The sequence below is a fragment of the Cnephaeus nilssonii genome (genome assembly GCF_951640355.1).
Source record: "Cnephaeus nilssonii genome assembly, chromosome: 5".
NCBI classification, from domain to species: Eukaryota; Metazoa; Chordata; class Mammalia; order Chiroptera; family Vespertilionidae; genus Cnephaeus; species Cnephaeus nilssonii.
The window spans coordinates 32,817,834-32,842,628 of record NC_137076.1 but is presented as its reverse complement, the minus strand read 5'-3'; the positions used below and the strand labels follow the sequence as shown (position 1 = coordinate 32,842,628).

The 24,795-nt window shown below is 43.8% G+C and overlaps 1 protein-coding gene across 1 annotated transcript in view; it reads right to left on the bottom strand.

Annotated features, from left to right (window-relative positions):
- EPHX2 (epoxide hydrolase 2) overlaps window positions 1-24,795 on the bottom strand; it is a 64,279-nt gene that overhangs the window by 21,491 nt on the left and 17,993 nt on the right. The window contains exons 2-10 of the mRNA XM_079771178.1: window positions 21,372-21,456; window positions 15,551-15,710; window positions 14,500-14,690; window positions 11,320-11,442; window positions 7,733-7,813; window positions 5,188-5,283; window positions 4,574-4,652; window positions 1,868-1,902; window positions 346-372 (exon numbers count right to left, since the gene is read on the bottom strand). Of these exons, the coding sequence (XP_079627304.1) occupies window positions 346-372; window positions 1,868-1,902; window positions 4,574-4,652; window positions 5,188-5,283; window positions 7,733-7,813; window positions 11,320-11,442; window positions 14,500-14,690; window positions 15,551-15,710; window positions 21,372-21,456 (877 nt within the window). The remainder of the gene's footprint in view (window positions 1-345; window positions 373-1,867; window positions 1,903-4,573; window positions 4,653-5,187; window positions 5,284-7,732; window positions 7,814-11,319; window positions 11,443-14,499; window positions 14,691-15,550; window positions 15,711-21,371; window positions 21,457-24,795) is intronic.

The window sequence follows — 24,795 nt, the reverse complement described above, 5'->3', positions numbered from 1 at the left end:
TTTAAAAAGTTGTGAAACATTAGCCTATAGGATATTTTCCAAACTTCTTGACTTAAGCAAACAGAGATATCCTATTCCCTGGTAGATGCTTTTCATGAAAAAAATAAAAAAAATTAAAAATAAATAAATAAATAAATAAATAAATAAATAAAAACTCACCTCTGCCTTGTTAATTTCTTCTGGTCAACCACCCACCTTTCACTGTCCCAAAGTGTGCCTTTCCTAGAACCTGCCACTCCGCTCGAGGGCTCCAAAAGCTAACACCTTGAAAGGCTTACATCTTATTTTAATTGCCCAGACCCAAACAGAATTCTCCAAAGAGATCAGTTCAAAATTATTACTTACCAATTTATTTAGGAAGGTTACCATGTCCTAAGAAAGAAAACACACCAAAAAATCAGAAATTGTATCCACCCACCTCAGCCATTTCCAGATTAGAATTACTGTGTCAGCCTTTGTTTTGGACTGAATTTTATCTCCCTAAAATTCATAGGTTGAAGCCCTAACCCTCGGTACCTCCGAATGTGACTGTATTTGAAGATGGGGTCATTAAAAAAGTAATGAAAGTTAAAATGAGGTCATTAGGGTGAGCCCTAATCCAATGAGTGGTGTCCTTATAAGAAGAGGAGATTTAGCCCTGTTAGTGTGGCTCAGTTGGTTGAGCATCGTCCCATTCACTGAGAGGTCGCCAGATCAATTCCCCATCAGGGCACGTGCCTGGGCTGCAGGCTCGATCCCCAGTAGGGGGTGTGTAGGAGGCAGCCAATAGACGTCTCATCGCTGTTTCTCTCTCTCTCTCTCCCTTCCTTCTTTCTCTCAAAAAAAAAATCAATTAAAAACATATTTAAAAAAAGAAGAAGAGGAGATCTGGACATAGATGCACACAGAGGAAAAACCACGTAAAGAAAGATACAGGGAGAAGATGGCCATCTTCAAGCCTCATCTAGAAGCCTCAAATAAACCATGCTGATACCTTGATCTCAGACTTCTAGCCTCCGTAATGGCAAGAGAATAAATTGCTATTGCTTTAGCCACTCAATCTGTAGTACTTTGTTATGGCAGCCCGAGGGAAAACAACGTTCAATCATTTCACTGGCTTTTGAGCTATCTCCCTTCCCTTCCCAGCATCCTCTCAGAAGTGGCAGAGTGGGGGAGGCAAAGACTCAGAAACTGAGGAAGGAAAACAACCCTAACTGGAAATTAAGCTTTTACCCATGCTCCCTTCTGAGATGCAAAGGCTGCGTGAGGGGCTGAATGGGGGGAGCTCCACACAGAGTGGTGACTCTGAGATGGTGGCTTTTTGTAATCTGAATATAATCAGCATTGTTGGCAGTTTCCCGTTTCTTCCCCTTGACCCCTCCAGCCTTTGCTTTTGTTCTAAGAACGTCTGCCCCTTCCTCCCCCTGCAAGCTCAGAGATGAGGGTCTCCCTCCCCCAAGGTGCTTACGGCCATCTTAGAATAGGAATGCCATTACAGTCACCAATCCATACAATAATCCTTAGCTCTGGCCACCAACATCTTTTACCAAAATATAGTGATTTTTAAAATTCCCAGGATGGAAAGACAATCTGGTGGAGTGGCTAAGAGGAGAGATGGGGGAGCTATTATAGGGTTCAAACCTGGCTCTACTGGCGGTTGACCTCAGGCAATGACTTTCCCTCCCTGGGACTCAGTTTCCTCTTCCATACAGCAAACGCTGGCTATCATTCTGAAATGTCATCTCCACTTTCAGTAAGAATTTACACCTAAATTCTGTGAAATGATGTTTCCCTGGGATTTAAATGAGTACCCACATTTCTGTCTTATAACAGTAACAATTCCAGGATGGAAAAGTTATTACAGATATTACCCAAAGACCCTTCTTACCTTGCATAACATTTCCAAGGAATATTCTTCTATTTCTGCAATTAAAAAATATATATGTATATTTAATTTGCATGATTAAAAATTACCAACAAACTAAAAGGGACTGTTTGTAAAAAATAAATAAATAAATAAATAAATAAATAAATAAATAAATAAGCCTATCTTATTAAATTCATAGATCGAAGCAGTCTACTTGCTTACTTTTGTTTTTGTTGCCTGTGCTTTTGGTGTCACATCCATGAAATCATTACCAAGACCAATGTCATGAAGCTTTTTCCCTATGTTTTTCTTCTAGGAGGTTTAGTTTCAAGTCTTACACTTAAATTTTATTCCATTTTTAGTTGATTTTTAAAAATATATATTTTTATTGATTTCAGAGAGGAAGGGAGAAGGAGAGAGAGATAGAAACATCAATGATGACAGAGAATCATTGATGGGCTGCCTCCTGCACGCTCCACACTGGGATGTGCCCAGACCAAAATCGAACTGTGACCTTCTGGTTCATAGGTCGATGCTCAACTACTGAGCAACACTGACCAGGAGAGTTGATTTTTTTTTTTGTAAGGTAAGGTGTAAGATAAGGGTCCAATTTCATTCTTTTGTATGTGAATATTTCGTTTTCCCCACGCTATTTGTTGAGGAGACTATCCTTTCCCTATTGTGTGTTGTTGGCACTCTGGTTAAGAGTGGTTGACCATATATGGTGGCTTTATTTCTGGGCTCTGTATCCTGTTCCATTGGTCTGTGTTTCTGTCTTTATGCCAGTACCATACTGTTTTGATTACTATAGATTTAATATATTTCTAACTCAGGATGTGCAAGTCCTCCAGTTTTGTTCTCTCTGGTTGATTTGACTATTGGTCTTTTGTGGAGCCACATGAATTGCAGAATTGTGTGGGGGTTTTTTTTTCTGTAAAAAATGCTATTGAGATTTTTATAGAGATTGTATTGAGTAGTATGAGTATTTTAGCATTAGCAATTCCAGAAAGAAAAAAGAAAAAGTAAGAAAAATTACCAAAGAAATGATTCAAAAAAATTTCCAAGAACTGAAAGATAAATGTATCCAGCAAAGTATATAAAAAAACAACAACACCTATATCATAGCACAATATCATAATATTTTAGAATAAACAGATAAAGAAAAGACCCTAAAGTGTTAAGAGTAAAGAAGAAAAAATAAATGGTCACATAGAAAGACCTATTGGTCAGAATGGCATGGGATTTCTCAGTAGCAACAGGGAAACTAGAAAGTAGTGGGACAAAGGCTTCAAATTTTTAGGGAAAATCATTTGTTACTTAAAACCTATTAACAAATTATATAAAACTTATACACAAAAGATGTGAACTGTGTGTGTATGTATTCCAAATTATTATGCTTGGCTTTAGAATTCATGTTATACAAAATATTCAACAATAGTTAATGTGTAAATTATGGTTTTATTTTTAAAAATGAGTTATAATTCGGGTATGAACGTAAGTCCCAGTTTCAGTTTATATGTGTTATTATTAATAGTGTATTTCTTTTACTTTTAATAGTGTTCTAGACTGAATGATAAATTATATTGCTAAGTTATGCCTAGGGGATTCAGGGAGGATTGTAGTATAGATGAATAGACATTTTAATAATTAAATGTTAATTATTTTAAAATTTAATTAGTAGGGGAATAAATTTAAATTAGGGGAAGCAGCTCAAAAAAAGGGTTTTGAACAGCTGGGTTGGCTCACCAAGTCAACACTGCTAACAGCATAGCTGACACTTGGAGGGACCAAGAGTTTTGCGGCAAACCTGGCTGTTTGAGGTTCCTGCCTCCATACCTTGGGTTCTTAAACAGTTCTGGGCTGAAGACCCCTCTGAAACTGATCAAAACAATGAAAAATGCTCATAAACCCACATGTGGTCTCAGGGATTCACAGGCTCCCTGATACCCATCCTTGGACAGACTTCCAAAATGCTGGGATCCATAGATGCTGTGTTAAGAATGTGGCCTATAAATTACCATATGATCCAGCAATTTGACTTCTGGATTTATAACCCAAAGAACTGAAAAGAGGGACTCAAACAGATATTTGCACACCCATGTTCAAAGCAGCATTATTTACAATAGTCAAAAGGTGGAGGCAACCCAAGGGTCCGTTGATGGATGAACAGATAAACAAATGTGGTATATCCATTCAATGGAATATTATTCAGCCTTAAAAAGAAGGAAATTGGAAATTGTGATGCAACATGAATGAACCTTGAAGACATTATCATAAGTGAAATAAGCGATTCACAAAAGGATAAATATTGTTTGATCCACTAATATGAGGCCCCTAGTGTAGTCAGCTTCATAGAGACAGAAAGCAAAAGGGTCCTTGCAAGGGACTGGGGAAGGAGGAATGAAGAGTTATTATTTAATGGGTATGGAGTCCCAGTTCTGCAGGATGAAAATGTTCTGGAGCTGGATGGTACATCGCACACTCTACATCCCCACCAACCAGCAGGAGACACCCTCCGGACACAGGCTATTGGGCTTCTCATATTCATCCAGAGTAGGAGGAGCAGAGACATCTGAGACCCAAACTGCATAGACCGAGGACACTGCAGGAGGGGGAGGGACAAAGTCAGGCACCCTTGAAGGACTGCCTGCTCTGACATGGGACCAGAGGAAGCCAGTGCAGTGGAGAGCTTGAACAGTCAGAAGGCATGACCAACGGCTAACCCACCAGGAGGAGCGGATGAGTCTCCATAGCCTTTCATGTCCACAGCTAGTACCCGGAAACCCGCCTGGACCAGAGCTGGGATCTAGAAAACAAACAACTCAAGTACATACCAATGAAGTCTTGTAAGTGCTTGGCTGACACTCCCTCTTTGCTTCCTCTGTCCCCCTGCTCTTGTAAATGGCTCAGTCCAAAGCGCCACCTGACATTACCAGGTATCTCCATGGAGCTGGAACGAGCCCACCTGGATCGGGCTGCCATGGACCACCGGTGGTAGGGTTCGTGCACAGCATCTAATGCTGCATCTAAGGGAGCACCTTTCCTAGCAAAGACCTTGCAGATTTCCATAATCATTGCAAAGACTTCCGGCAGGTGGCATAAAGTGTCTTGAAGAAGTCTGCTTTTTCTTTTTTAATCTGCAAAGGTAGCATATGGACTAACACAGCTGAGGTCTGGAGCAATCTCCAGCCCCAACATTTCTGCGATATCACGGCCATACTTTGGCAATAATGCTCCACTGTAAGGTTTCACTTCTTAATGACATTCAGGCTGGGGCACACCATCTAGGCTTACTCCTTGCCTCACCTGACTGGGGTGTACCTTTACCCAGTTTCCCTTACCTGGTACCTCCAAGAGAACCAGCTCTCAGGAAATCCATGGCAGAGGCACACAGCAGGGCCAGAGCCCAGCTCCACGAAATGCAGATGCACCCCGGGCTGTGGAAGAGAGAGGTGAGCAGGAAGTGGCCACAGCACCAGGCCACCCAGAACTAGACCCCTCTTCTGCAGACCATCTGGGCCATGTCAGCATATTTCCAGATCTTGTATGGACCAGATTTCTCAGCCTAAGACCCCAATGCTGAAAGTTGTCTGAAAAGGGGCAACTAGCCAAACTTGAAAAGAAGGTTATGATGTTGGGGGAGAAAAACCCAAAACCAAAACAACTTTGCATCTTCCTTAAAAGGCCCTTATACTATCGGAGTTCCTGGTGTGGTTTGTCATGTTTTCAATATTTACAACTGGGGATCAGTTTTGTGCAGAGTGTAATATTCATGCTAACATGCAGAATACCAGGATTATTTTGTTAAAAGCTGTTTGTATCTTGAATATGAATTTTTTTCCAAGTTTGCTACACTTCTAGTCCTTTCTGGGCTACATGGGTGTGGCAGAGGCTGCTAGGGCTCAATATCGGCGTTCTCTTCTCTTAGCACATGGTGGCATTTTCCAGATCTCTCCCCACTTCCTTGCAGTGGGTGTGGCCATGTGACTGAGTTCTGGCCAATGGCATATGAGCGAAAGAAATGTGTGCCACATCCAGGCCTTCCCGTGCTTGGTCCTCCCTCTCTGTTTCTGTCTGAACCTGAATGGACTGGGCCTTGAGGAAGGTGGAACCAGCAGAAGAAAGGGCCTGGGTGCTTGCATGACTGCGAGGAGAGAGCCCACTCCTCACCCCACTGGACTGTGCTGTACAAGAAGCAGACCTGGTGTTCAGCCACTGAAAGCTGGGTTGTTGGGGACAGCGCTAAGCCTCCTCTGACTAGTACAGTGGGGCCTAAGAAAACCAACTAAAGCAATACAAAATATAGTCAAAATATAGCCTATCTTTCCCAAATGTACACATCTCCAACTTACTACTGGAAATGAATGAGAAAAATCATCTTCACATTATAGAAATTCACTCAGAACAATTCCATTTAGCTGCATCCCAGATTTCTCCAAGCCGGTATTCCAAACTGGAAGTTTGGGTCATGATTCCCAACAAGCTATTTTGCTCAAGAAAACATTAGGCCAACTTTTCACAAACCCATTCCTGAACTACAATCTTTTTATCAGAATATGTTCCACTGCCATAGCCGGGTAGCTCAGTTAGTTAGAGGATTGTCCTGATATACCAAGGTTATGGTTTGTGTTCAGGGCATGTATAAGAATCAACCAATAAGTGCATAAATATGGGGAACAACAAATCAATGTTTCTCTCTCTCCCTCTCTCAAATCCTATATAATAAAAGGGTAATGTGCAAATCGAATGAAGCGGAACAAACACCTGCAGCCCCTTGCCCCAGCTGGCCCTGCCCCGGAGCAGGCATCCCCACCCTGATCGGGGGCGGCAAACTGCCCACCATTCCTCACCCCAGCTGGCCTGCCCCCGATGGCCCCCATCAGGCCCGGCCAGCTCGACCCCACCAGTGCACGAATTCATGCACTGGGCCTCTAGTCAATAAATAAAAATTTAAAAAAGAATATGTTCTATAGTCTTCCCTTTAGTACTTGGTAAAGGGAGGGAATTTAACTTTAAACTCCATACTCCTTATATTGAAAAATGTTATAGTGCTGATGTCCACTCAAATGATCCTCATCAACCTCTGTTCTAAATGGATCCTAACGAAAGGCCCATTTTGCTGCTTTGTATTTTACTCAGCTGAGTAGCTCAGCAAAAGTGCTTTCCCATCCTTTAAATTACAAGTTAACAAAATTGCCTTAAAGCTGGAAAATAGGAAAGATTTTTTACAACCCAGTTTTGGTTGCATTAGCATCCAGGGAGAAGCATACAACAGCACCCCCTGAGCCTGGGCTCAGCTGGGGCTCCCCAGAGGTCACTGCTCCAGCTCTTGAATCTGGGTGGTGGCAGGGGCAGTAAAACAGTTCTGGACACCCTTCTTCAAGGCAAAATGAGGAATCTATCGCAAGTGGTGGGATATGCATCAAGAGGATGACAAGAATAAGCCAGTCTGTGGGGTTGAAGACACAAGGTTACAGCCCAGGCCCCAGCCCCAGGCAATGAGCCCCTCACTCTTCATCAACATAGAGATGAGGTCTGAAGGGGCCTTATGAAATGTTCACCCCTTTAGGCCACCCCGGATTATAGGAGGGGCTACACTGACTCTGACCCGTAGCTTCCAGTACTACTTTCTTACACTCAAATCCTACTCATCCTTTGATGCCCATTTTACCATGTCGGCTGCACCCCACTGCCCACATTTATGGCTGCTGCCTGCATAAGGTCCGTGTCTTCTATTGATTTTTGAGAAATTATGCTTGTGGGAGATATGATTTCCCTATAAACAGTGGCTATTCAACTACCCTTGATATTGAACAAATGTCTCCATGATCATTTTAGGAGACCTGGTTAGAGTACTCAGCTGACTGAGGGAAAGTGCTCACTCACCTTGATTGGCACATACCCATGGCTCATGTCACTTGGATGGCATGGGATTGGGAGAGGGGCTGCAACTTCTGTTTTGAGAAGCTGAAAGTAGAAGGTGCACAGTGAGAGGCACAGTGAGAGAGGCGTCTTCAGCTTCTTTCCATGAGGGGTTCTCAGAGTGAGTTTCCAAAACTCCAGAGTGCTGGTCCTAGAAGCAAGCTCACAGAGCACCTCCCACGGCCTCCATCAGGGACTGACCAACCATCCTCCTCTCCTGTGGCACCACCATCTCATTATAAAGCTGTGAACACTGAGATTCAGAGCAATAAGAAATGTACCTAAATTTGCCATCTGAGAAAATGCCAAAGCCAGGAGTCAGACTGGCTCTGTTTGATTAGAGCACAGCTGGACGTCATTTATTCTGCTTCCTTTCAGTTCTGTGGAGGCCCCTGGCTGAGTTCTGACCGATGAAATGCAGACAGAAGAGTATGGCCTGTTGGCCTAGCCCATGAAAATCCCCACCTGATCCTCTATGTCCTCTTTTCCTGATTTTCCACCTGAGTGTCCAATGTGAACTCAAAAACCACAGGTGGAAGATGGTGGGTCCTCCATCAACCAGATCCTTGAATGTCTGGGCAAAACCAAGCCCCTGGCTGCCATCAACAGCTTTTCCATAAACAAAAAGTAAGTACCACTTGATCTAAAACACTGAGATGTTGGGCTTTAGTATATATAATTCTTCTCTAGGACGGTTCCTCAAGTGGTCACCCAGGTTCACATTGAATACCGCCGGGAACACAGAGTTCCCAGAACAGCCAGTCATACCACCATGGTATAGCTCTGTTGAAGGGTTTCTCCTCCAACTTGGCCAAAACCAAACCCTCTGTGCCTTCGTTGGTCTGCTAGGGTTGCCATAACAATGGACCATAGACTGGGTGACTGAATCAACAGAAATTTATTTTCTCACTATTCTCAAAGCTAGAAATCCTAGATCAAGGTGTTGGCAGGGTTGGTTCCTCCTGAGGCCTCTCTCCTTGGCTTGTAGATGGCTACCTGCTTGCTGTGTCCTCACGTGGCCTTCCCTCTGTGTGTGTCTGTGTCCTAATTTTCTCTTCTTATAAGGACAAGAGGTATATTGGATTAGGGTCCACCCTGATGACCTCATTTTACATTAATTAATTCTTTAAAGATTCTATCTATGGCCGGTGTGGCTCCGTTGGTTGAGGGTCATCCCATGCACCAAAAGGTCACCAGTTCAATTCCCACGCAAGACAAAATCCCCATGTTGTGGGCTTGATCCCCAGTATGGAGCATGCAGGAGGCAGTTGATCGAGATTTCTCCTTCACATTGATGTCTCTCTCTCTCTCTCTCTCCCCCTCCTTTCCTCTCTCTATAAAATAAAAAACACACACAACACAATGGAAATAAACAAATTTAAAGGCTCCATCTACAAGTACAGTCACATTCTGAGGTCCTAGGGCTTAGGGTTTCAACATATGGATTGGGGGGGTAGGGGGGAGGGAGGAGGACACAATTCAGCTGATAGTCTTCTGCCTGCGTGCCGCTTTCTGTTCTCTGGAATCCCAGGGGTTCAGATAACCCATCTTTTTTGATGTATTTAGGTAAACGGGGAAAATTCCTGAACACAGTGTCCTTAGGGGCTTCTATAACTTATTGGTGTCAGTTTCCTGGAGACAGAGATGACAAAGGACAGGATGGGCATGTGTAAGTGAACGGAGCAACCTGTTAGTGACTTCTGCTGCTCAATTTCTCATCTTTAGTCCCAAAGGTGCAACCTGAGGAAGAAGCACTCCATGGCCATGCAGTATTCTCACGTCTAAAATGGGAGAAATAAACTGTGAAATCCACCTCCCTTTAAACATGGGAGTCTGCATAGGTATCCTCAGAGGGGAAACAGGGTGAGCCCTCCACCTCCGTGGTGTCTAGAGAGGACCTGGGGTATGGCAGTGGGGATGGGGGTGGGCAGTGTGGTGCCCTCTGATGGCAAGGAGCCCTGTCTGGCCAGAGGAGCCAAGACATGGACCACTGTGGCCAGGGTCCCTAGGGGACCTTCTTTTGATGTGTTCACAGCTTCCTAGGTCACTCACCAGTGAGGTCCCACAGCTTTCACGGTGGAAAGGGTGGGGGTTTCCTACTCTGATGGTTCTCCCATGTGTTTGTACAATTTACAAGCCTGTTCATGACTGAGTCCCACAGTCTTCCTGAGAGATAAGAGGCATGTCTCTGTTCAAAAGGGATTGATTTCATTTTTCCTTATATCTTCCCCACCCCCCTGAGGAGAAAATGGGTGAGACATGGCTTACTTTCCTAATTTTACAAGACAGGAACCTGTGGCTCAGATGTGATGAGGGGGCAAACCTCATAAATGGGACAAACAGGTGGATGCTCCGGTCTCTTCTCTGCTGGGTGAGACTTCCAGGCTTGTGGAAGGACTCAATACGCTTGTGCAAGATGCTTTAAGGTTATGAAGTCATTAGATATACATTTTTATTTCTCTGTTAAAGACAAAAAGGCAATTGTTCTGAGCTAAATTGTGTCTCCTTCTGTTGAAATCCTAACCCTCAGGGCTTTAGAATATGACTATATTTGGAGGTAAGGTCTTTAAAGAGGTGATTAAGGTTAAATGAGGTCCCTGGGTGGACCCACTGGAGTAAGAATCCCATTTAACCGGTGTCCTTATAAGTAGAGGAGATTAGGACACACACAGGGGAGCAGCCATCTACAAGCCCAGGAGAGATGCCTCAGAAGAAACCAACCTGCCAACACCTCGATCTTGGACTTGTAGCCTCCTGGCAAGACTATAGTTTCAGACACTCAGTCTGTGCTACTTTGTGGTAGCCCTAGGAAACGACACAATTCCCTTTAAGAAAATGGTGGTGACGCCTTTGAAATCCATCTAGCACAATCAAGTGTATGGGCTCCCTCCTCCCTCCTCTTCCATTACACTAACAACCCTGAGCAAAGCACAGCATTATGCAAAAGGTTTGTGTAACTGTCACTCCTGGACTTGGTGGGATGGGTGATCTTAGGTAAGCTCAAAAGAGCAAAGGTTCCTCAGCTTTGGTGAGCAGGCTAATTGCCAGGCAGCCCCCAGGGGGTGATTAAGGACATCCCATCCTCAGTGTGAGGGACAGATTTTACTTAACAGCCTTCCTTCAGACTGACATGAGGGCGTAAACCAGGAGGAACCAAACAACTATACCAGAGTGCCAGCGGCATGACCTGGCACACAAGGTGAGGGCGGGGCTCTCTACCCCCACTGGGGCAGACCTAGCAGCTAGATTCTCAATATTCACTCTAAAGAGGAAAATGGGGTGGCTTTGAAAGCCCCACTCTTGTCTTGGTTCCCCTGACTCTGACTAGTACAGATTCTTGCTCTCAGGGCATCATTTCTCTGTCCAGTGACTGCAGAGAAAGCAACAGGTGTTCTTCAAGGACTCCATGGTGCTTGCACAATGGGTACCTGGGAACCATGCCTGGAGCAGTGAACTGCTTCCACAGTGGTTCTCCTCTGACTTGTTTTGTCTCGTGTACCTAAACAGAGACAAGAAACGGGATATCCCACTCAGCACAGACGTGCAGTTACCTGCACCCCAGTGACTTTCTCCAGCTCTTGCAGGGCCATGTCACTGTCGCGGACGAGGATGGTGACCATTCCTAAATCATGGGCTGGCTTCAGATTGGCCCCGATGTCATCCAGGAAAACAACCTGAATCCAAATAGCATGGACACTAGCATCACTTCAACCAAAGCAAACTTCATGCATGAGAGACAACACCAAAATAAACACATTAATTTGTTAATGGTGACTATCTACACTGAGTGGCCAGATTATTATGATCTCTGAATGCATAATAATCTGGCCACTCAGTGTGTGTGTGTGTGTGTGTGTGTGTGTATGTATATATATATATATATATATATATATATATATATATATATATTAGGCCCGGTGCATGAATTTATGCATGGGTGGGGTCCGGCCAGCCTGGCCAGGGGGAAGGGACATGGGCAGTTGGCCGGCCTGCCTGCTGGTCGAACTCCTGGTCGAGGGGACAATTAGCATATTAGCTTTTTATTATATAGGATATACACTGAGTGGCCAGATTATTATGCATTCAGAGATCATAATAATCTGGCCACTCAGTGTATACTAATGAAAGGGTAATATGCTAATTAGACTGGATAGACCAGACATCTTCTCAACGTCTGGAACTCCTTCCAGACAAAGCTGCAGCGGCTGCGAGGGCTGAGTGAGGGCAGGCAGCTGTGGCAACCGGCAGTGGCAACAGCAGCAGCAGGGTGATGGGGGCAGCACCTTCCCCTGATAGGCCCGGTTGCTTCCTGTAGAGGCAGCTGGAAAGGGAACTGCACGGTCCCAGAGCCTCTGCAGAGGCTGGATGGGGTGCGATTGCAGCGCCTCAACCTCCCACAGCCCTTCCCCGAGCCAGCCTGGCCCCAGATCACCTCCCCCACCCCCCCACCCCCCGCAACAGTGGGAGGGGGCGGGGCCAGAGCTAAGAAGCAGCAAGCCCGGCTTCTGGTTGAGCCACACTCCCCCCACCCCCACCCCTGTCAGCCAGAAGCCAGGCTCATGGCTGGTGAGCACAGCAGAGGTGGCGTGAGCCTCTCCTGCCTCCATGGCAGGTGGGCAGTAAGGAGCAAGGGGTCCTGGACTGTGAGAGCCCCAGACTGCGAGAGGGATGTCTGAGTTCCAGCTTAGGCCCAATCCCCAGAGGGTCCTGGACTGTGAGAGGGTACAGGCCGGGCTGAGGGCCCCCTCCCTCCAGTGCATGAATTTCGTGTACCAGGCCTCTAGTTTTACATTAATGAGATAAAGAATGATTTTTCTCTTCATGTAACTGTTTACTCTTAAAATTAAAAACATTTAATTACAGAAGAATCACATAAACACACAGATATATGTGTTCCCACATACACCTACTGGTTTCAGCCTGAATTCTGAAGCTGTGAGAATATTAAGGAAGAATATAAGTTATCAGAATGACATTAAAATTCATCTAGAAAGATCAACACGTATGAATTGACAAAAAAAGTATGTCTGGAAAAGAACTGTAATAAAGGCAGATAAGAAAACAAAGCTATGGAAGGTTAAAAAGAAAAGTTTGGTACTAATAAATAAATGAACCAAAAAATAATAATCAATGAGATAGAAGAGAGTCTAGGAATAGACCCAAATACAAATTACAGTTTAGCTTCTAATAAAAGTGTCATATCTAATTGATAAAGAAAAAGATTATTTAGCTACTAGAGGCCCAGTGCAAGACATTTGTGCACTGGGTGTGTGTGTGTGTGTGGGGGGTCCCTTAGCCTGGCCTGCACCCTCTCGCAGTCCGGGACCCCTCGGCAGACATCCCCCAAGGGGTTCTTAGCGCTGCCGCGGAGGCGGAGGCGGGAGAGGCTCCCACCACCCCCACTGCGCTCACCAGCTGGCTTCTGGCTGAACAGTGCGCGTCATAGTGACCGGTCGTTCTGCCGTTTGAGGGGAAAAGTGGATATTCCATATCTTACTTCAAAATAAATTTTTGAATGTATCAAAGGTATAAATTTTAATAAAAATAAAGGAGTAAGAGGTCCTTAGAGTAGTAGAAGAAAGCATGGATCCATTTATTTATAGTATTGGATTAGAGCAAGCCTGGACTTGTAAGCAGCTCCTTCAACCCAAAAGCCCTAAATGAAAATACATTTACTTACACTGAATGGCCAGATTATATAATCTCTGAATGCATAATAATCTGGCCACTCAGTGTATATCCTATATAATATCCTATATAATGAAAGGCTAATATGCAAATTGTCCCCGTGACCAGGAGTTCGACCAGCAGGCAGACCGGCCAACTGCCCATGTCCCTTCCCCCTGGCCAGGCTGGCCAGACCCCCACCCATGCACGAATTCATGTACCGGGCCTCTAATATATATATATATATATATATATATATATATATATATATATATACTGAGTGGCCACATTATTATGTGTTCAGAGATCATAATAATCTGGCCACTCAGTGTATGTGCATATAAAAATTTAGAGCATTGATTTAATGCTTAACCCAGGGACTGAGGAGAGCAGAAGCTAAGTTTTAGAGAAAGGCCTTCTTGGTTTCATTGAGCCTGATAAGGATTTCCAATGATGGAGCTCAGGGTTTCATCGGATCAGGTGTGGATGAGGTGGGGCCAATAAGAAAGAGTCAGAAATGTCAGGGAAATAAATTTAATCTTGGTCCAATCACCTTTTTGAAGATTAGAGTAGGGGAATACAATGCAAAAAGTGTTTTAGAATAGGTCATCTAGAGACAGGATGAAGACAGAATTTAGGGGTGCAGGGGTGCTTGGAAGACTATGGCAATATCGGAGCCCATTCCTATTCACCCTTTGGTGGGGTGACCCTGACTAGCCTTGTGGCCTTGGGAAAATCTCTCAGTGTTGAGACCTGTTTTTATAGGTAAACTAAGGCAGCTGGTCTAGAAGTTTTCAATAATACCTATTTTGATCAAGGTCCTATAAAAGCCACAAAGAGGGAGGGGTCAGATGCCTATCTTTGGTAGAACTTTCTAGAAGAGATGGGTAAAAAAGTCCTTTAGAAGTCCTGGCCTGAGAAAAGTGGAACCTGCCACTGGACCTAGAACCTTCCTGCCAGGCCTCAGATATCCCCAACCTGCTCACTCCTCCTCGGTTTTTCTTTTTGGCAGTATCTTTACAACATTCTTTCCCAGTGACTGAAAGGAAGCATCTACTATGTACCTCATTGGGGCTGGCCTTCAAGGTGTCCAACATAAACCTGTAGATCTGAGGATCAGGCTTGGCCATTCCAATCCGACATGACTCTATCAGGAAGTCAAAGTGCGGCCTCAGGTCACACATCAGCTGGGCCAGGCTGCTCCTCTGGGTGCTGTCATCCAGCCAGTTGTTGGTGAGGATGCAGGTTGTAAACCCTGAGCAAGAAGTCACCAGTGAACGGACCAGCTACAGAACTTTGCACCGAGAAGCTCTGCCTGGAGCCAAGTAGGGTTCTACTCACTTACATCAACCTCCTGATGCTGGGAAAGAATCATCTTCACCCTTAAGCACCTCCTGACACAGGGACACGAGAGTGAGCCCACCGTGTATATTAAGGGCTTACAGAAGCCCAGATGGAGATGCTGCATCTGCCTCCGGACTGCCCTTCCAATACACCTTCCAGCCTGTGTTACTGCAAACTCTGCTCGACTGCATTTCAAAACACCTGCTTTGGCTTTCAGAGACTGCATTCCCATTTCAAAACGAGAGAAATGTGGTACAGAGATAGCAGTGCCCCCGGGCTTTCTCGGCCTAACCAGAGGGAGCAAGAACCCTGAGATACTGGAGACGAGACACAGCTGAGTCGATGGTGTGATGCTTTCCACATAATGTGAGTGAGAAATATGGGGTGCCTTAGCCACAGGCAGGCAAGTCTACTGATAAGTGGGTGGAGTGATTTCAAATACACTCATGAAGATTTGGGCTCTGACATTAAATAAATGGCCATTGAATGAACATGATCTCATGTCTTAGACCATTTGACACCATCTGAATCCAGATCACCCAACTCATAGCCCGTCCCTGTGACAACCAGAGGTTGAAAAAAATCATAGTTGTTTAAAAGACCTTATATCATCACTCTGATAAAAGGTTGGGTCATTCAGGTCATTACTAATGTCACCAGAGGGAGAGAATTTTGCTCACAAGGCAGTCTCCCTCAAAACACATTTAAATGTATCCCTACCAGGGGTTCTGGTGTGGTTGGGTCAGAAAATGGCCAATATTAGATCCTTACCCTTTTTTTTGAGAGCGAGAACTGCCTGAAGCATGGAGTGGTTGATCTTCCTTGCTGAAATGGCCTTGCCAAAGATCTGGCTGACAGAGAAATTCTCAGGGAGGCTAATTCCAGAATCCTCGGAGTGTTTCCTATAGTCTTCTTCCATGAGTGACACCCACTGTAAAAGTAAATTGTCCAGGGACTGTCAGTTGGCACAATCACTTGGAAAAGCTTTTGGCAGCATTTACTAAATCTGAATATGCATTCCCTGTTTTTCAGCAACTTCACTCCTGGACACATACATTACAGGAAATGGAAATGTCTACATATATTCACTTAAAACATGGACAAAAATGTTCATGGCAGCATTATTCCTAAGAGCCCCACACTGGAAAATACTCAAATGCCCCTCTATGGGCTGAATTGTGCCCGCTCCCCCCCCCCCACACTTTAAATTCTTGTTGAAGTTGTAATCCCCAGGACCTCAGAATGTGACTGTCCTTGGAAATAGGGTCCTTAAAGAGGTCATTAGGGTAAAATGAGGTCATAGTTTGGCCCTAATCCAATATGACTGGTGTCCTTATAAAAACAGACACACACAGAGGAAGGGCTGTGAGGATACGGGTGCAGATGGCCATCTACATGCCAAGGAGAGAGGCCTCAGAAGAAACAAACCCTATGGATACCTTGATCTTGGGCTACTGTCCTCCTCCAGAGCTATACTTTACATAATCTTCCAACCCTTTCCTCCCATTCTTTCTTGAACATACTCTAATCAAACATTCACCTCCACATTCCAGAAACTTGTCTCATCAAGGTTACCAATGACCTTGTAGTGTTGCTATATCTAACGGGAACTCACCGTTATATATTTTCATTTTACTTGACCTATCAGTTGCATTTGACACAGTTGGTAACACTCTTCATTTAAAACTTGATAACCTGCCATGGCCGGGTGGCTCAGTTGGTTAGAGCATTATCCCAATATGCCAAGATTGTAGGTTCAATTCCTGGTCAGGGCACATACAAGAACCAACCAATGAATGTATAAATAAGTGGCGCAACAAATTGACGTTTCTCTCTCTCTCTCTCTCCCTCCCTTCCTTGCTCTCTGCAAATCAAATAAAAAATTTAAAAAGTAAATAAAACTTGATAACCTCTTGGCTTTCCGGACTCCACACTCTCTTGGTTTTCTTCTTTAATGGAGATGCATTATCCATCTCTGATTGCTGGGTCCTTCTCACCAACCTGACCTTTAATATCAGAGTACCCAGGACTCTGGCTCCTTCCATTTATGCTCTCTTTCTCCATGATCATATTAAATCCAATGGTATTAAAAATACCATTTACCTGATGTAAATATATATATATATATATATATATATATATATATATATATATATTCAACCTGGACCTCTTCCTTGAATTCTGAGTTTATATATCCAGCTGCCTATTCCACACTCTATTTGGATATCAATGAACATTTAAAATTAAAATATCCCAAATTGAGTACCTGATTTCCCAACCCCCACAGCCATCATCCCTCTTCCATTTAAGAGCAAACCATATTTCCAGTTTGCTTTGGCCAGAAGCCTGAGTCATCCTTAACTTCTCTCTCATGCCTCTCATTCAATCCATCAGAAAAACCTGTTGAATCTACCATCAAAATATTCCCAGAATTTGACCACTTTTTACCACTTCTACCAATACTACCTTAGTTTAAGCCACCATTATCTTTCTCCTGGATTTTCTAATAGCTTCCATAAGTGGTCTTTGTAAAATAATCTTTGCCTTCTTGGTCTATTTAGATAATAGCCAGAGGAGGTTTTAAAAATACATGTCCACTAACATCACTTTGCTTCTCAAATTCTCCCAATGCCTTTCCATCTTACTCAAGGGAAAGGAAGAAGAAAAAAGAAGCAGAATGGAAAAAGAGATTGAAGTATATTCATACAATGGAATATCATACAACAAAGAGAATAAAACTATCTACAACTTCATATTTATAATTTTCATAAATATAATGTTGAGGGAAAAGAGCCAGATAAAAAAGAGTGTGCATGCCTAAATTATTCCATTTACACAAAGTACAAAATAAGCAGAAGTAATCTATAAGGTTAGAGTCAGGATGGTAGTCTTAGAGGGCAAGTGTGAAGAAGGGGCTTAAGTGGGATAACTATGGTGCTGATAATGTTTTATTTATTTGTTTTTAACAGTTTTTATTGATTCTAGAGAGGAAGGGAGAGGAAGAGAGAAACATTGGTGAGAGAGAGAAAAACATTGATTGCCGCCTTTTGCATGTCCCCTACTGGGGATCAAGCCCGAAACCCAGGCATGTGCCCTGACCAGGAATTGAACCATTGACTTCTCATTGCATGGGACAACACTCAACCAACTGAGCCATACCAGCCTGAGGCTAATGTTTTATTTCTTTCCTGGGTGCTGGTGACAAGGGTATATTCAGTTTGTGAAAACTCATCAAGCCATATACTTTCTGTACTTTTTATTTGTACCATATACATAAAAGTTAAAAGATTAATTCATTCCTAAGGTATCTATATATATAAAAGCCTAAGTGACTGTTAGACTGAATGACTGGAACGACCGGTCGACCAGTTGCTATGGCGCACACTGGCCACCAGGGGGCAGACGCTCAATGCAGGAGCTGTCCCCTGGTGGTCAGTGCACTCCCTTAAGGGGAGTGCTGCTCAGCCAGAAGCCGGGAGCCTCTCCCAACTCCACAGCCTCTCCTGACTCCACAGCAGCACTACCGAGCGACCGGCGGCAGGCGCAGTGGGTCGGGATGAGCACAAGGGGCATAGTGCTGGCTCGGGCTCCTCCCTGGCCGCCTGCACTGCTTGGTGCACTGCTACACCCCTCGGGGGATGTCTGACTGCCAGTTTAGGCCCGGCCTGTGGGGATGGGACCTAAACCGGCAGTTGGACATCCCCCGAGGGTCCTGGATTGCGAGAGGGTGCAGGCCAGGCTGAGGGGACCCCCCCCATGCACAAATCTGTGCACCGAGCCTCTAGTGACTTTTTAAAAGACACATGGAACCTAAGTAGCCTTTATCTTAGTATAACTGGTTTTTCAGACCTCTTCCTCTAACTTATTCAAGTTTCCTAGAAACTATACACAAGTTAAAGAAGACTAAATGGGTGTAGGATTTTCACTGCAATTACTAGAAACTCTTTCTATAATTTCTATGTTTATTGAAAATAAACTTCTTTCTTTCCTTACTTTCCAACAGTATTACTGCAGCTTTTTAATTGGTTCAAGCTTAGTAACATTTATTCCCAATATCATTCCAGTTTTCATTCACTAGTTGCCACAATGTGTGTGTGTGTGTGTGTGTGTGAGAGAGAGAGAGAGAGAGAGAGAGAGAGAGAGAGAGAGAGCGAGAGAAAGAGAGAGAGAGAGAGAGAGAGTTTTAAAGTGCAATTCATTATACTCCAAATAATAAGACCACATTTGCCTTCCCAGAAAAAGTGGGCTCTTGCTTCCTATTACAGTAAGCCCCAAATTCTCTGGCTGACCTATAAGTGGCTGTAAGTCATAAAAATTTTTAAAAATATAGATGGTTTTATCTGTGTATTTATAGAGTAGATTCTCAATAGCCTTTCTTCTTTGAGGCACTAATAGAGAATTCAAATGGTTTTCAATCCTGATTACATTGTTAAAAAATAATTGAGGTTGTAATAACAGTAATAACTATTATTTTTTGAGCACTTACTCTGCACCAGGCACTATGCTAAGCACTTTTCAAGGTTAATAACAACCTGTGAAATTGATAGTATTATCACTCTCATCTTATAAATGGCAAAACTGAGACTGTGAGAGGTTAAGCAAGTTGCTGAGGTCGCTCAGTCTATAAGGGGGAACTATGGTTCAAATCCTGATCTCTGACCCTCACAGTCCACACATTATATAGTTATTAGTTAACACCCCTCCCCAGTGGCAATAGCTACTCCAATGATGACCACTATAAAAAAAATAAACAGAAAACAATGTGGGTTGGCAAAGACATGAAAAAATTGGAAGCTTTGTGCACTGTTGGGGGGAATGTAAAATGGTGTATCAGCTATGGAAAACAGCATGGTGATTCCTCAAAAATTAAAAATGGAACTATCATATGATCCAGCAGTTTCATTTCTGTATATATACCCAGAAAAAGTTGAAATCAAGGTCTCAAACAGATATTTAATGCACCCATGTTTATAGCAGTATTATTCACAATAATGCAAAGGTGGAAGCAACCCAAGTGTCCATCAATGGATGAATGATGGACTGAATGTGGTATACATATTTAAAGACAAATGGAACCTAATTAGCATTTATCACAGTACTAGGGGCCTGGTGCATGAAATTTGTGCACGGAGGGGTGGGGGGTCCCTCAGCCCGACCTGCACCCTCTCCAATCTGGGAGCCCTCAGGGGATGGCCTACTGATGGCTTAGGCCTGCTCTCCGTGGTTCTCTGCTCTCTGCGGACCTGCCTGCTTGATGCCACCGCAGGCCCTGGTGTCTGCTCTCTGTGGGGGCCCTGCTGTCTGCTCGCTCACTGCAGGGGACTGCTTTCCCCTTGCTGCCATGGCCAGGGGCAAGCAGGGCCCTGCTGTCTGCTCGCTCGCTGCACCTGGGTCCCAGGGATGTTCCTGCCTCGCACCTGGCCGTTCCGTGCCTGCGTGCATAGGCCCGGAGTGGCCGGGAGGGCCGTTCTGGGACCCCAGCCGCTCCGGGCCTACATGCAGGCTTACAGGCTCAGAGCAGCCTGGCTCCCGAGGACACCTATCCCTGAGACGCAGGCCGCTTGGCGCCGGCGCGCACATAAGCGGCCATGGGGCGGGAACATCTGCCACATTGCCATGGCATAGATGTTCCCACCCCGCCCCCGGCTACTCCACACCTGCGCGCATAGACCCAGAGTGGCCAGGGGTCGTTCTGGGACCTCAGCTGCTCTGGGGCTATGCGTGGGCCTACAGGCTCAGAGCGGCCTGGGTCCCGAGGATGCCTGTCCCTGGGACGCAGGCCGCTTGGTGCCGGCACATGCGCAAGCAGCCGCCCTACCCCCAGCTGCTCCAAGCCTGCATATGCAAATTAACCCACCACCTTTGTTGGGTTAATTTGCATACTCACTCCTGATTGGCTGTGGGCATCGCCGAGGTATAGTCGATTTGCATATTTCTCTTTTATTACTGTAGATAATTCCATTCCTATGAGGAAGGACATCGTGTCCTGTAAGGACAGATGAACCCTGAAGACATTATGCTAAATGAAATAAACCAGTTACACAAAGACAAATATTGCATGATTCCACAAACATAAGGTACCTGTAGTAGCTAAATATGTAAAAAGAGAAAGTTCAATAGCAGTTACAGGGTGAGGCGAGATAAAAAGGAAGCTATTGTTTAATGGGTATAGAATTTCAATTTTACAAGACCAAGAGTTCTAGAGATGGATGGTATGCAATATGAATATACTAATACCACTGAATTTATATTTAAATATAATCAAGTTGGTAGATTTTATGGTATGTATATTTTACCAAAATTTTTTTTTTAAAAAAAAAGCTACTTTGGCTATTGTAACTCCCTGGCATAGACCTTGAAAAGTTTGGAAATTCCCCAGTCACTGAGGTATGTCTCTCTGCTTGGCCCCAAAAGACAATAACCCAGCCTAAAATGTCCCTTTGTGTGTCTCTGGGCTTCCAGCCCATCTTGTGAGTTAAAGGCCATAAGGGGTACATGGATAAAGCAGACACGGCTCTGCCCTCACAGGGGCATGGTCGGTGCGGGAGATGGGCATGGAGGCACTGAATGCCTTCTCAAGGGTGTCCCTTACCTGGGAAAACGTGATCTCTCCCCTCATGAGACGGACACTGCAACTATCCGGGTCTCCTTTCTTGAAAACTTCATTGAGAAAGCCTCTGAAAGACACAATGTCATAAATGTCCGATGATGTCGTCACAGTGGCAAATCGGGACAGACACCATTATATCTGTGGTAGGCAGTTAGACAGACATGAGCAGAGCGAGGATGATGGGCCTGGAGCTGAAATACACCTGACGCCTAGATGTATTTACTGAGGGTCAGAACCTCAATGTCCTGGGGGCTTAATGCTTAAGGGATATTCTCTGGCCCCCTGTTCATTCCCCCTCTGGCGGGGGGGTGTAATCCACATGACCAGCAATATGAAAGGTCAGGGGGTCTAAACCTCATGACCAGCGATATGCAAGGGGAGGAAAGGTTACTCTGAGGGCAAAGTCCTTATTTTCCCAGTTTTTCCCATTGCTAGGCACCTGGGGCTTTCCACCCTGGTGACCTTCTGTACATGGTCTGTTGTCCTTGCTCTGCTCATATCTGTCTAACTGCCCACCACAATGTAGATGTAATGAACAGTATGGTTAAAAGTTGCTAAGAGAGACAAATCTTAAAACTCCTCATCAAAAGAAAATAGTTATAAATAAAATACTGATTTTAGTTTTCAATAAAATTGGAAATTTAGCAATCATGTTTTGTTGTAGTAAAACATACATGACATAAAACTGACCATTTTAACCACTTTTTAAAAATATATATTTTATTGATGTTTTACAGAGAGGAAGGGAGAGAGATAGAGAGTTAGAAACATCAATGAGAGAGAAACATCGATCAGCTGCCTCCTGCACACCCCCTACTGGGGATGTGCCTGCAACCAAGGTACATGCCCTTGACTGGAATCGAACCTGGGACCCTTTAGTCTGCAGGCCGATGCTCTATCCACTGAGCCAAACCAGTTAGGTCCATTTTAACCACTTTTAAAAAATATATTTTTTTTTATTTCAGAGAGGAAGAGAGAGGGAAATATCAATGATGAGAGAGAATCATTGATCAGCTGCCTCCTGCATGACCCCAGTGGAGTCCAGCCTGCAACCCGAGTATGTGCCATGACTGAGAATCGAACCTTGACCTCCTGGTTCATAGGTCGATGCTCAACCACTGAGCCACACTGGGCGGGCACATTTTAACCACTTCTAAGTGTACAGCTCAGTGGCATTAAGTACATCCACATTGTTGTGCAACCATCACCACAATCCATCTCCAGAACATTTTCATATTCACATCTTTGCCAACCTGAAACTCTGCACACATTAAACCATAAATCCCCATTCCCCCCTCCAGCAATAATTTTAAATCAGATTACATTGCATATATTTCGCAACCTCCTCAAGCTCCCACAAATAATTAACTATATATGAAATGTAATCGTACACTGTTAACTACAATTATCTGTTAGTGATTTTTACACAACTGAACGATTGAAACTTACCATTATATCTAAAACTCATTACCTGTCCCCCAAAGAGATTCTTTACATATTGAATCCATACATTCATAGCTGATAATGTATTGGGCAGAGCAGCTGAAAGCAGCAGATCTGTCCTATGATAAAACTGAAGGCAAATTAATCCACCCACCTTGGGGAAAGTTTTGGCATGAGTGAGTGGGGGAGGCTGGAAGGAAGGAAAGCTAAACAGACCTGGGTGTGGCAGTGTGGGGCAGAAGACCAGTGTTGTTTCCACCCCAACTGGCCAACAACAGGTGAGTGTACTGCCATTCAATGCTGCCAAGAGTCAGCACAGACCTGTGGACGAAAAGGGGCCTCATCCTAAACCTGGCAAGCTCAGGGGAGGCCTGGGTGGTGGCCTTACAAACTCAGAGACCTAAAGTAGCCACATAGGATGGTCTGAACTTTAAAACTTTTTAACCAAAAGCAGTTCGTGGTCTATATGACAAACCTACAGCCAACATCATACTCAATGGGAAAACACTAAAGGCATTTCCCTTAAGGTCAGAAACCAGACAAGGATGTCAGCTTTCACCACTCTTTCCACTGGAAGTCCTAGCCACAGAGATAAGACATGAAGAAGAAATACTAGTAAAAGGCATCCAAACTGGAAAAGAGGAAGTAAAACTGTAATTATTCATAAATGATATGATATTGTACACAGAAAACCCTAAAGACTCCACAAAAGAAACTGCTAGATATAATAAATGAATTTGCAAAGTAGCAAGATACAAAATTAACACCTGGAAACCAATAGCATTTTTATACACCAATAATAAACCCTCAGAAAGAGAAACTAAAAAAACAATCCCATTTACCATTGCAACAACAATAAAAAATATCGGGGAATAAAGTTAACCAAGGAGGTAAAAGACCTGTATTCAGAAAACTACAGAACATTGAAGAAGGAAATAGGGGAAGACACAAAAAAGTGAAAGCATGTATCATGTTCATGGATAAGAAAAATTAACATAACTAAAATGTCCAAACTACCCAGAACAATCTACAGATTCAACACAAACCCTATTAAAATACCAATGGCATATTTCACAGATCTACAACAAATACTCCAAAAATTTATACGCAACCAAAAAAGGACCCGAACAGCGATCTTGAGGAAGAAGAACAAAGATGGAGGGATCACAATACCAGATATCAAACTATACCACAAAGCCACTGTAATCCAAACAGCTTGGTATTGGCACAAAAACAGTCATATAGGTCAATGGAACAGAACGGAGACCCCAGAAATCAATCCAAGCCATTACGCTCAATTAATATTTGACAAAGGAGGCAAGAGCATACAATGGAGTTAAGATAGTTTCTTCAATAAATGATGTTGGGAAAACTGGACAGGTACCTGCAAAAATAAAAGGAAACTAGACCACCAACTTACGCCATACACAAGAACAAACTCAAAATGGATAAAAGACTTTAATGTAAGTTGTGAAAACATAAAAATCCTGAAAGGAAAGCATAAGCAGTAAAATCTCAGACATCTCATGTAGCCGTATTTTCACAGACACACTGCAAACTCATTTATTATATCTAGGCAAGGGAAACAAATTAACAAATGGGACGACATCAAACTGAAAAGCTTCTGCACAGCGAAAGGAACGATCAACAAAATGAAAAGGAAACCTGCGGTACGGGAAAACATATTCCACAATGATACATCTGATAAGGGTTTCATTTCCAAACAAAGCAAAGAACTCATACACATCAACACCAGGAAGACAAACAATCCAATTAAACAATGGGCAAAGGACCTAAATGAACATTTCTCCAAAGAGGACATACAGGTGGTCAATAGACACATAAAAAAAAATGCTCCAAGCCACTAATCATCAGAGAGATGCAAATTAAACTACAAGTTATCACTTCACACCTGCCAGAATGGCTACCATCAGGAAATCAACAAACAGCCAAGTGCGGGCAA